Source organism: Tupaia chinensis, unplaced genomic scaffold (assembly GCF_000334495.1).
Source record: "Tupaia chinensis unplaced genomic scaffold, TupChi_1.0 Scaffold000057_1, whole genome shotgun sequence".
Taxonomy (NCBI): domain Eukaryota; kingdom Metazoa; phylum Chordata; class Mammalia; order Scandentia; family Tupaiidae; genus Tupaia; species Tupaia belangeri.
In genome coordinates, this window is record NW_006159515.1 from 1,988,477 (window position 1) to 2,000,707 (window position 12,231).

Here is a 12,231-nt window from a genome sequence, read left to right on the forward strand (position 1 = left end):
TGTGAAAAGTGTCTTCTTGCTGAAGTGAAGTTTTTCTATGTGCTTTTTCAGTATCAGCTTCTCCCCTGTGCTACGCCACTTGTAAAGACTCTTAGGTATTACTTTGCACATCAAGAGGCAACGTAAAAATGGATGCTTTCTTGCTATTTTTAAACTATTAAGTATTTGTACGTAGCCCATACTGACCAACCGGTAATACAACTTTATCTTAACCCTTGAAATACAGTTTTCTCCAGCATCTAAAACTTAGTATTCTTCACTTGTAGGTCAGAAATGACAAAAATTACCAGTTATTCTGAGAAGGGCAGTGTCTCTGTAAATGTGAAGTGTGTGTTAGGAACCTTGGGCATGGATTGGACGGTATATATAGATTAGGGAACTAGGCAAGAGCACAAAAGAAACTTTCAGGAGAAACTGTAAAACTGGTTACTTAGTAAGTAGCATTTATCAAACTCAAAAATAACTGCCTGTGACACTCAGGAAAAAAAAAAAAAAACAATAATTAGAGGCAAGATAAAAATTAAAAGCTGGAGGCAGCCTTTGAACAAAGGATCCAAAACCTGATAAAAGGAGACCCTGGGACAAGTTGGCCCCTGCTCGCCTCCCTTTGCCCAGGCCTATTTTGTCTGTAGAAATGTCTCTCAATAAACTTTGCTCACCAGCCTGTTTGTCCTTGAATCCTTCGCTGCAATGGGGGAACACAGGCTGCATATTTCTCAACCTAACATGATCCTGACGCCAAGATTCTATGAACGGCATACATCCAGTCTCGCAGATTATTATAGTAAGGATTAAAAGTGATACATGCAAAGTACTAGTATTCAATAAATACTAGTATTAGCAAACATTTGTTCAAATTTGAAATATAAAATCTGGATTCAAACTCAGTAAAAAGACTGATTTAGAGGAGAAAGCAATTTTTAAAGTTAAAACAACACTTTCAGAAATCAGTCTTTAGCAAAACCAATTCTATGTCCAAACAGATGGTTCAGGGTAGTCATGTTTACTTGACCTTGTCACAACTAATTTTCTATTAGTAATAATCCTGACAGTGTTTTGGGGGGATTTTTTAAAAAGTTTTCTCCATGCAATGAAATAATCCCCAGAAATTGTTCCTAGTTGTATTTTAGTCATTTATATAACAGCCTATCCATGTTTTGCTCTTCCTCACAGTAGACTATAAACTTACTGAAACCAAGGCCTAACCTGTTGACTGTTACATCCCTCACCCTTGGCAAAAGTTCCATAAATATTGCCTAAATGACCTCTTGAAGCCCCAGTCTAAAGCTCTCCAGTACACTTTGACCCTGTTGAAAGAATTAGTTTGGAGGTTGGGCAAATGCTATTTCAGATCTCACCTGAGCCACATTATAGCCTTGTATTATGGATGGAATTGTCTCCTCCAAAAGTATGTTAATCCCCAATATCTCTGCATGTGGCTGTATTTGAAGATAAAACCTTTAGAGAGTGACTAATTAAAAAAAAAAATTATGGTAGGTAGGCTCTGATCCAGTTTGACTAGTGTCCTTATAAGAGAAATTTGGTATACACTGACAATCCAGGGATGCTCACACAGAGGAAAGGGCACATGAGAGCACAGTGAGAATTGGTCATCTACAAGTCAAGGAAAGAAGCTCCAGAAGCAATCCAACCGGGACCAGCAGATGGAGTAATGGTTACGTCACTGGACTGTCACATAGTGAATAGTGGTTCAAGTCCCGGATCTGGCGACGTAAAACTCACTCCAGGTGCATGTGCATGTGTGCCCAAGATCCCTAGAGGAGAATGGATACAGGGCTGCAGCATGGCCATCTCCCCTGACAGGTGAGCTCCTACTTTCTGTCTGTCCGTGTCTGTCTCTCCAGTGAGTGCATGTGCCCTATAGCTAAAATCTCTCTCTAAAAAAATAAAATAAAATAAAATAAAATAAAGAAGAAACCAAACCTGCCAAATCTTTATCTTGGACCTCTACCTTCCATAACTGTGAAAAAAATAATTTCTGCTATTTACACCACCCAATCTGTGGAACTTTGTTATGCAGACTTAGCAAGCTAAGACACTCTATAATCCTAAGCAAATTTCTTCACCAATAACAGTCTCATTTCCTGCTAGTAAAATGGGAATGACACCAACTTCTTAGGGCTGTTCTAAGATAGTGATTTAACATGAAATACCTAGTTATTAAGTCATCTTAACTAGCCCAAGGTAATAGAGCCACTAAGTACAGAACCAGTATTTGAAGCTTCATTACATCCTAAGAGTTGATCAGGAGATCAAATATGACAGGATTGTTACTGATCTTCAAAAAGATGTATGCAGAAATTCTTGCTTACAGTTTCTGGAAAAATGGCCTTATTAAACCTAAGCCTTAGTGTGCTCTAAGTAACTGCCAAATTTATAAACCAACATACATCAAGATTTCTATAAAAACGGATGGTTGTTGGACCGTTCTCCATGCAATGAAATAATCCCCAGAAATTGTTCCTAGTTGTATTTTAGTCATTTATATAACAGCCTATCCATGTTTTGCTCTTCCTCACAGTAGACTATAAACTTACTGAAACCAAGGCCTAACCTGTTGACTGTTACATCCCTCACCCTTGGCAAAAGTTCCATAAATATTGCCTAAATGACCTCTTGAAGCTCCAGTCTAAAGCTCTCCAGTGCACTTTGACCCTGCTGAAAGAATTAGTGTGGTGTGATTAAGTCAGTTGGATCCCACATGGCTAACGGCATGGTTCAAGACCCAGATCCAGCAGCTTTAGAAACACTGGGCCTCTGTGTATATGTGCCCCAAATCCCACAAGTAGGGAGAAATGGAGGAAAGGATTGCAGCATGACCATTCCCCAAGGGCATGTGTTCCCACTTCCTCTCTTTCTGGGTCTCTCTCTTTCTCTCATTCTCATGTACAGTGCACATATCCTCTGGCAATTTTTTTTTAAACTGGATGTTGTCAATAAGAAGTCTTAATTAACTCAGCTTCTAATCCTATGTGTCATCCTATTCTTTTTTCTTTTTTTTTTTTTTTTTTTGTGGAGAGGTTTTCGCTATAGGGCGCGTGCACTCACCAGACAGACAGAGAGAGACATAGAGACAGAAAGCGAGAAATCACCCCCCAGGGGGGATGGTCACGCCGCAATCCCTTCTCCTCTATTCTCCTCTCGGGATCTTGGGCATGCACGCACATGCACCCAGCGTGAGTTTTAAGCCACCGAGTCCGGGACGCGAACCACAGTTGACTACATGGAAGTCCAGCCACATAGCCATTATGCTAACTGCTGGTTCCCAGTCACCCTATTCTTTAATATTTAATTTTTTTCCTTTTCCCTTGAATATTGCTACTGTTATAGGTAGGCATTGTGAGCAGTAAGCCCCAATGTGCCAACAAAGGGGACAATCAATACATCAATCACTGTTAACACAGATCACAGGTAGACCCCTGGTGCCAAGAGAGAAGAGTTTATCTACTTTATCGCCTAAGCTTTCTTCAAAGAACCTAGAGAAGGTTACTATATCCTTCCCAAAGTGCCACATATGCACACAGAAATTTTCAAGGGTGTATTGGCCAACATCCTCTTCTCACTCAGGGCAAGAAACTATTAGGCCATTGGGAAAGTCATGACTTAGTTTTTTGTCTTTCTTTTTCTTGAACAGGTTTTGCTATAGGGTGCGTGCGCTCGCCAGACAGAGACAGAGAGACAGAGAGACAGAAAGCGAGAGATCACCCCCCAGGGAGGATGGCCACGCCACAATCCCTTTTCCTCCATTCTCCTCTCGGGACCCTGAGCACGCATGCACACGCGCCTGGCATGAGTTTTAAGCCACCGGGTCTGGAACGCAAACCGCGGTCAGCTACGTGGGAGTCCAGCGACATAGCCATTACGCTAACTGCTGGTCCCAGTTTTTTGTTTTTCTATGCAAAAAATTCACTGTGACTTTTCAGACATCCCAATAATATGGATAAAACCATCACTATGTGTATGCCCATCCTTTCGAAGTCTGCACTGGGCATGTGTAACTGGGCAATTAAATTCCCTTACCTGGTGAGAAGTACACAAGCACCACAAAGCCCATGAATTCAAACAAAGGAACTGGCCATAATGACAGACCTCCCCTCCTAGAGGTTCATGATCAGATCCCACTGCAGTTGTCCTCAGCTGCTCACCCACATGTCTTTTTGGCATGCAGTGTTTTATTTTTTTCTGTTAAAAAACTTTTCTATTAAAAAACTTTTTTTTCTACTTTACTCATGTTTGTGGCATCATTCTGCTTCCCAGGGCAGGTCTCTAACTGTGGAGGCTGGACTCAAAGAACCAAGTATTTCACACAATCCAGTCCAGCTTCTCAGCCCAATAACACTACCTGTGTCTTCTCTGAAATATCTGGTTGAGCTATAGGAAACTGTTCATATTCGACCATGTGTGATCTACAAAAATGGCAACTTCATTTGGTTCAAGCTAATATAGAAATCAAATTTTCCATTTCCTATTGTAAAGTCTTTACAGAAATCTAAAATGGTAATCATCATAATGCATACTGTTTCATTGACGATAAAAGATTGAAAATGGTTTCTTATACATATAAATGGTTTCTTATAACATTTAGGCAGAACTGACAAATTATGCACTTCAAACAAAGTTACAAGGGTAGGTACTGCCTACCTAAAACAAAGGTTAAAAAGCCAAGTATTAAAAGTAGAAAACAAAAGTTTATTTGATGAAAACTTTTAAAAGTTCCAGTATGAAGTAACAAAATCAACAACCTACAAATCTCTCACTCTTTTGCATTTCAAGCAAAATATTCTGTTCAGAAAAATGACCATTTCATAATATATATCCCTCTCTGTAGGCTAAACATGTATGAGTTGATAAATGGATATAAAATTCAAGAGAAAAAAACTAAAATATTTTAAAAATAAAAATCTAAACTCTCTCCTTGAGGTGTATTGCGATATGGTTACCAACATATTCAGCACCTGAAATCACCAAGTTACTGACTCGAGTCCTGGACCATGACCCTGAAATGAAAGAAGAAGAGCTCTCAGTTGTGAGTCACAGGTTGGCAGCAGAAGGAAAATTAACAGCAGCTAGAGAGGTGCTCAAACAGATGAAATCCACACTTCTGAAGTATTTAACACTTCAAACAGCTAATTGTCTAAGTGGTTTTAAAAAAGACACAGTGCTGAGTTTGGACTAAGGATCACTGTCCTCGGAGTGACTAGGAACTAATAATGCATCTTCAACGCTGTTACCAACATATGACTCCATATTGAGGGAGCAATCAATTAGTCTAAGATTTCATTTTGTAAGTTACCTTGGATATAGAAACTTCATTTGCCACCTATACTTTTACTCTATCTCTAAAACAAGTTAATCCTAGATTTACAAGTCTTTCAAGACCTAAAGTTCTCGACAATATTTGACAGTAATATATCAAATCAAGGAAGTCAAGAATAACTGAGTCAATGTACTAAGCCACCCATTTGCACCAATAGAAAAGTTTCGTTTTTTATTCTTTTCTCTCTTGCCTCTTCGTTGAAAATCCTGAGAACATTAACCAGGAAATAAACGAGGCAGGCAAGATACTGCTACAAGTGAAAGAACTACTAGATTAACTAAATATTTTTAAAATAAGCTTTAACCATGAGTAAAAGCTAGAAATCGACAACTCCAATTTTTTTTTTTTTTTAACGAAGGGCAAACAGTGCCTTACATACTTGATCCTAGAAAGAAAACGATTTGTAACAAATGTCTAAGGACCAAGTTATAAGAAATCACTTCATGCTTAAGTATTTCAAATCTTGGTGCTACTGAGTAAATTTGTTTGTCTTATTTAGATAGCAGCTGTAATTTCATTGGATTTTGTGAAACTTTCTTTCCAGACTGTTCATTTACTCTTAACTTCAAAAGGACAATTATCTGTGCTTATCTTCTTATATATCTAAAATCACCCAATGTAATCATATACAAGCTTATTTAATGGAGAACTACAAGGTTATGTTTTGTTCCACAAGATCTGTTCATATTAAGTAGAGCCTTACTAAAATCTTCCACTGTCTTAATACAGTCTTGTAGCTAACAGCTGAATGTATGACACCAGTTGTTCAGTACCCAGCATAGTCAATCATTTCCATCATAATCGCTGTAACCCTGGTAGCCACTGTTCCTTCGCTCATGGATACTAGACATCTTTTTCCATGATGCCGAATCCTGATGGAAACTAGCACTGAAAGACCGGCCCAGACGCCCATGGTGTTTCTTGGAGATATTGTCTTCACTCTCAGATTTAGCAATTCCCTGGGCATGTGTTGGAGGTTGTGATTCTTGTCTAATAGCTCCAAATGGAAAATTCCAAATGCCAAATCTTTGCCAATTTAATCTCTGGAATGCTATGATGCAATGCAAATTTCCGCCAACCTGTGAAGAAAAAAAAAAAAAAGTTGGTTGAAAATAACAAATGGAAATTATACTAATTTGTGGGCCTTTATGAACTCCTCACTTCCTCTTTTCTTATTTCTCCCTCACCTGCTTCAAAACAGTACTTTGCCTTTCAGACATCATCAGCATACATTATTCTGCAGCCTTCCTGACTGCTGCCTTTACAAAATATAACCATGCCCACAGAAGCCAAAAAAAAACACCCCCATATGCCTTTCTATCACTTACCCTCAACACGCCGGTATCTTCCCTATCTGCCCAATTCAAACATTAAGATCATCCTCTTCCTTTCTGTCCTACAGTTCGTATATCCTTATATTAGTAGATTATATCCATGGAATATCTACTCAATCCACAGTATCTACCTTACTCTGAAAATGTTTCACTCGTTTAAACACATGGCTCTGCCCCATGGCCAGTAAATGTGACCCAAACTGGGCAAAGACTATGGAACTGGACCCAAGACAAGTCAAGACTAAAGTCTAGACTAAAAGAGAGGCATAATTTAAAAGATAATGATTTTTCAAGAACTATCACACAAAAGGAGAGGTAAGAACAACAGAGAACCTCCAAGAGCCAGAGATTACTAGTTACTCAGCCCCTGCTGGCGTACCTGGTGCCATCCCCTTGGGACTCTAGGCTGTACTCCATGCCCATGGGTTTCAAAGATACTCCTGTGTTCTTAAAATAATTTTCTCTTTTTCATCTAAGATGGCCTAAACTGAGTTTCTGTTATTTACAACCTAATGAGGGTTATGTAGAATGTACATTTTGACAGGCTAGGGTGTACCTTCAAATGCAAGGCTTACCTTCTTTGTTTTCCGATATTGCAGACCCCTCTCTAAGTGCCGAATATCAAGATATTCTGGATTTTGAGTGTTTAGATCAGTAACAATATCTGCCCATCTATAGTTAAGAAGGAGGATAAAGCACAATTTTCTTTAGGTCCAGACTACCAAAGTACCATTAAAATAAAACTATTCACGGGAACAAGTTGCTATATTATTATCATGGCAATATTTGGTAATAATTCTCTTATCTCAGTATTAGTCCATCTACTAAGCTTTAATAACTTGTTTTTGGCCATTGTTGGTGCAACTATTACCAAGGTTCTCAGTTTAAAATTGATTATTTTCCTATGAAATAAATAAATACATATCAACATGTTGGACAATATTCTGTAGCCTAATACAGCAACATGCCATATTTCCATTTTAATTATACTAGAGTTGATTTTCAAGAGAATTAAAGGTTATCTTGTATTTATTATGAAACAAGACTGTGCAGAAAATCCAAGGGAATTACAAAATATTTACTAGAATAGTAAGTACATTTGGCGAATATATAAGATTCAAGGTTTACATAGAAAAATCTATTTTATTTTTGTGTACAACCAGAAAATAAACTTCTTAAATAATCGATTTACAATAGCATCAAAAATATAACACATTAGAAAAGACTTTAATGAAACACACATAAGATTATTCTAAAACATAAATTACAACATTGCCAAGAGAAATGAAAGCTTTAATTAAGTGCAGCTACATTCTATGTTCATGAATTGTAAGATTTTATGATTCAATCCTCCAAACTAAATTATGAATTCTATAGCTTCTACCTGAATTGAAGTCTCATCAATTTTTGTAGCATAAACTGATAGTCTTTTTACCAAATTTCTGAGGAGAGTCTAACAATCTTAAGGAAGAAGAACAATTAGAGGACTTGTGCAACCTAATTCCAGGATTTAGTCTACATTACAACAATTGAGTGTGAAACTGGTGAAAGAATAGGCAAATAGAGCAGTGACACAGAGTTCAGAAATAAACTACACATAAATGGTCAATTCGTTTCCAGCAGAGACAGCAAGGAAATTAAATGAGAAAAGGGAAATCTTTGCAAACAAAAGGTGCTAGAATAACTGGATAAACCCTGGGAAAAAATCAAAATTGACCTTTACTTCATACCACAAGCAAAAATTAATTTAAATGGATCACAAATCTAAAAGATGAAATGCTAATGCTTCGAAAAGAAAATAGGAGGTTATTTTAGAAGTCTTTCAGTGGAAAAAAGTTCTTTTCTTAAAAGTATCATTTAATTTTATTTATTCATTCACTTATTTTAATTTGATCAGAGAGAGACACAGAGAAAGAGAGGGAAAGTGAGAAGCAAGCCACCAGGCCCAGGACTCGCACTGTGGTTGACCATGTGGAAGTGTCCAGCACCTTAATCACCATGCCACCTGCTGGACCTGGAAAAAATTTCTTTACGAGGTACCAAGAAAAAACCACTAATGATAAAAGAATAAAATTGAAAAAATGGATTTAATAAAAATTAAGAACATTTGTTTATCATAAGACTGTTTATCAAAATTTCTGTTTATCAGAAGGGTACAACTATTTTTGAAGGTTTTCTCGCAGCTTCTTAAATATGCATTTATCCTATCAATCAGAAATTCTACTTCTACGTGTGTCTACCAATGAGAAACAAAACATATAGCTTCAACAAAACTCATCCAGCAAATTGTGGTATATCCATACAATGAAAAATTACTTAGTCATAAAAAAAAAAAAATCAAGCTCAGGGATGAACTTGAAAACATATTAAATGAAAGAAGTCAATACAAATGCCCCGTATTTATGACTATATTTGTATGAAATGTACAAAATAGGCAAATCGATAGAGACAGTAAGTGGTTGCCAGAGGCCGGGAAAATAAGAAGTGACCACTAATTGCATATGGTGTTTCTTTCTGAGATAGTGAAAATATTCTGAAATTAAATTTTAGTAACTGGTGCCCAACTCTACCTACACACTAAGATCACTGAGTCACACATTTTATAAGATTGAACTTTATAGTATGTAAATTATATCTCAATAAAACTGTTAAATAAATTTTTAAAAAAGATTTTTACCTGAATCTTTCTTACAGTGTTATTCACGACAGATCAAACCTCAAAACAATCTTTTAAAAAAGATTTTTACCTGAATGTTTCTTACAGTTTTATTCACGACAGATCAAACCTCAAAACAATCCAAGTGCCCATCAATAGGAAAACAGATCACAAATTATGGCATACTCATCCAACAGAACACTGGTCAGCAATAAAGAAGGAATAAGCTACCGATGCACATGACACAGTGGAAGAATATTAACTGTTACTTAAATGAAGACGCAGACACAACAGAATAGTGTATGATTCTATGTACGTGCGATTCAAGAACAAGCAGAGCAAGTCTGTGGTGACAGAATTCAAAACAGAGAGAGTCTGTTTGAGGATTGATGGAATGAGAGTACTTTCTAAAGTAATGAAAAGGTACCACACCTTGATTATAGTGGTGATTACACAGGGGTGTACAACCTCATCTAATTATATAATTAAAATCTGTGCATTTTACTGTTTCTAAATCTTACCTCAATTAAAGGAAAAAAAAAAACATAAGTGAACATACCTTTTACAGTGAATAGCAGGGTGTTTTCTACTTGATTCTCCAATTAAGATCCAATATTCTACTTCCTGTGGTGAAAGAGGACCCCTGCTAACATAAAATACATTCACAGCAAGCTTAATAAAGGTCATTATACTCCCTTGAGTGTACTGCCTCAATTACATAATAACAAAAATACGAAAGCTCAAAGATGACATTCATAATCTAGAATAGATACTACAGTTCAGGCTTGGGCAAATTCCCAAAGACCATTCAAGAAAAATAATAAAACTAGGCCTAAATTTTCTATTAAAAAAATCTACAGCTAATGACATTTTAATATACCACAGCTCAGAACCTAGGAGGAAAAGGAAAACCTAGCATGCAACCAGTATTTTTCAGCTACTCCTTTACTGTTACTATGCATTCAAGAAATTTCAAAGAAATTGAAATAAAACCCTAAAGCAGTGATTCACCTGTGGGATTACTACTATTTTTAAAGGTTTTTGCCATACGGCACAGGCACTTGCAGGCAAGAGGCAGAGAGAAAGTGAGAAATTACCCCCCAGAGGGTATGGCCATGCTGCAATCCATTCTCCTCCTAGGATTTTGGGCATGCAAGCATATGCACCCAGCGTAATTTTCAAGCCATGAGGCCCAGGACTCAAACACTTGTTGGCCATGTGGGAGTCTAGTGCTGTAACCACTATGCACCTGTCGGCTCTCACCTGTGGGATTTTTAAACACACTGATGTCCTAGTCCCGTTCCTGGAAGTTGTATTGGGTTATCAGAAAAAAAGATGCATTTTTGTATAGAAAAACAAAGAAAAATATGTCATGATTTTTCCAATGACCCAATAATTCTAGCAGGTCTGAAGTGGAGCCCAGGAATGTGTATAGTTAAAAACAAACAAACAAAAAAAAAACCTGACAATTCTTAAATAGAGGCAGAGCTGGGGAACTCTCTTTTAAGGGGTACAAAGTGTGAGAGAAACTATGTTTTACATTTGATAGATGTCTGAAATAAAGGTCAAGGTGCAGCATGAAACCATAAAAGAGCTAACAATATTCATCACTTATAAGAAATTCCATCTCGGGACCAGCAGTTAGCATAATGGCTATGGCACTGGACTCCCATGTAGTCGACAGCAGTTCGAGTCCCGGACCTGGCGGCTTAAACTCATGCCGGGTACGTGCGTGTACGTGCGTGCCCAAGATCCCGAGAGGAGAATGGAGGAGAAGGGATTGCAGTGTGGCCATCCCCCCTCGGGGGTGATTTCTCGCTTTCTGTCTCTCTGTCTCTCCCCGTCTGTCTGGTGAGTGCCCTATAGCAAAAACCTCTCCAAAAAAAAAAAAAAGGAAAGAAAGACAGACAGAAAGAAAGAAAGAAAGAAATTCCATCTCCAAAGACATGAATAAAGCATTTCAGTACTTTGAGAGATCAAACAATTTCTCTCTTGTTCCTTGTTAAAAAAAAAAAAAAACAGTGTCCAGCTTCCCAGTTCTCCCAGGTCACTCCAACCCATCTCAGGATCACTCTGTCCTCCAATCCCCAGGGGTCTCTGCTTGGAACACTAAGGACACCTGACCTCCATCCCCAAGAACCCATCTTATTTTGAAGACCAAGCCATGTTCTCCCAGACTGGTTTTCAGCACTCCCTTAAGAGGCCATTGAGAGGGCAGTGCTGCCTCTTCTTCCTCTTCAGTTACCAAGCACCAATCCAGGCATGAACAAAGCACAACTTCAGCTGACTGCGAGAGCCCTGTCTGCCAATTCTTTCACTTGAAGTATTCATGGCTTCTGTCTGCACCAATTCTGAAAATTTGGACTTCTATTTATTTTTAATTTGCCAGAGGGCACATATGCTCACCAGAAAGAGGGAGAAGAAGAAGGCATACCCCCATAAGGCATGGTCAAACAGCAATCCCTTCTCTCCATCTCGTCATGCTGTCAGGGTTTGGTGCACACATGCACACACCACTGGGTCTAGGACTCACACCATGCAGTTACACATGTAGGATCCAGCTGTAACCATCAGGTCATTTGGCTATCCCTGTTTTCACCGATTCTTAACTAGAACACGTCTCCCTTTGCCCTTAACTAGGCCTTCTCTCAGCCTCTCATAAAGAAAACTTGCTGAGAACAGAGAAAGTATTAAAGCTCAGTTATCCTCTCTTTTTTAGAGATTGTCTCTTCCAAAAAGACACAGATTTATCTGCAAGTAAAAATGTATAGTTACTAAAATAGAAACTGGATTAAGAAAAGAAACAAACAAATACAACCATGAAAGTAATACCATCCCTGACAGAAAAAAAAAAAAAAAAAAAAAAAAAAAAAAAAAAAAACGGGGCTCACCCAACGGGGCAC

At 37.9% G+C, this 12,231-nt stretch overlaps 1 protein-coding gene across 1 annotated transcript in view; it reads right to left on the bottom strand.

Moving 5' to 3' along the window:
- Positions 1–12,231, bottom strand: part of LOC102489684 (DNA repair protein complementing XP-G cells) — an 84,614-nt gene that overhangs the window by 37,720 nt on the left and 34,663 nt on the right. The window contains 3 exon segments of the mRNA XM_006141506.3: positions 6,183–6,417; positions 7,248–7,344; positions 9,888–9,974. Of these exon segments, the coding sequence (XP_006141568.1) occupies positions 6,183–6,417; positions 7,248–7,344; positions 9,888–9,974 (419 nt within the window).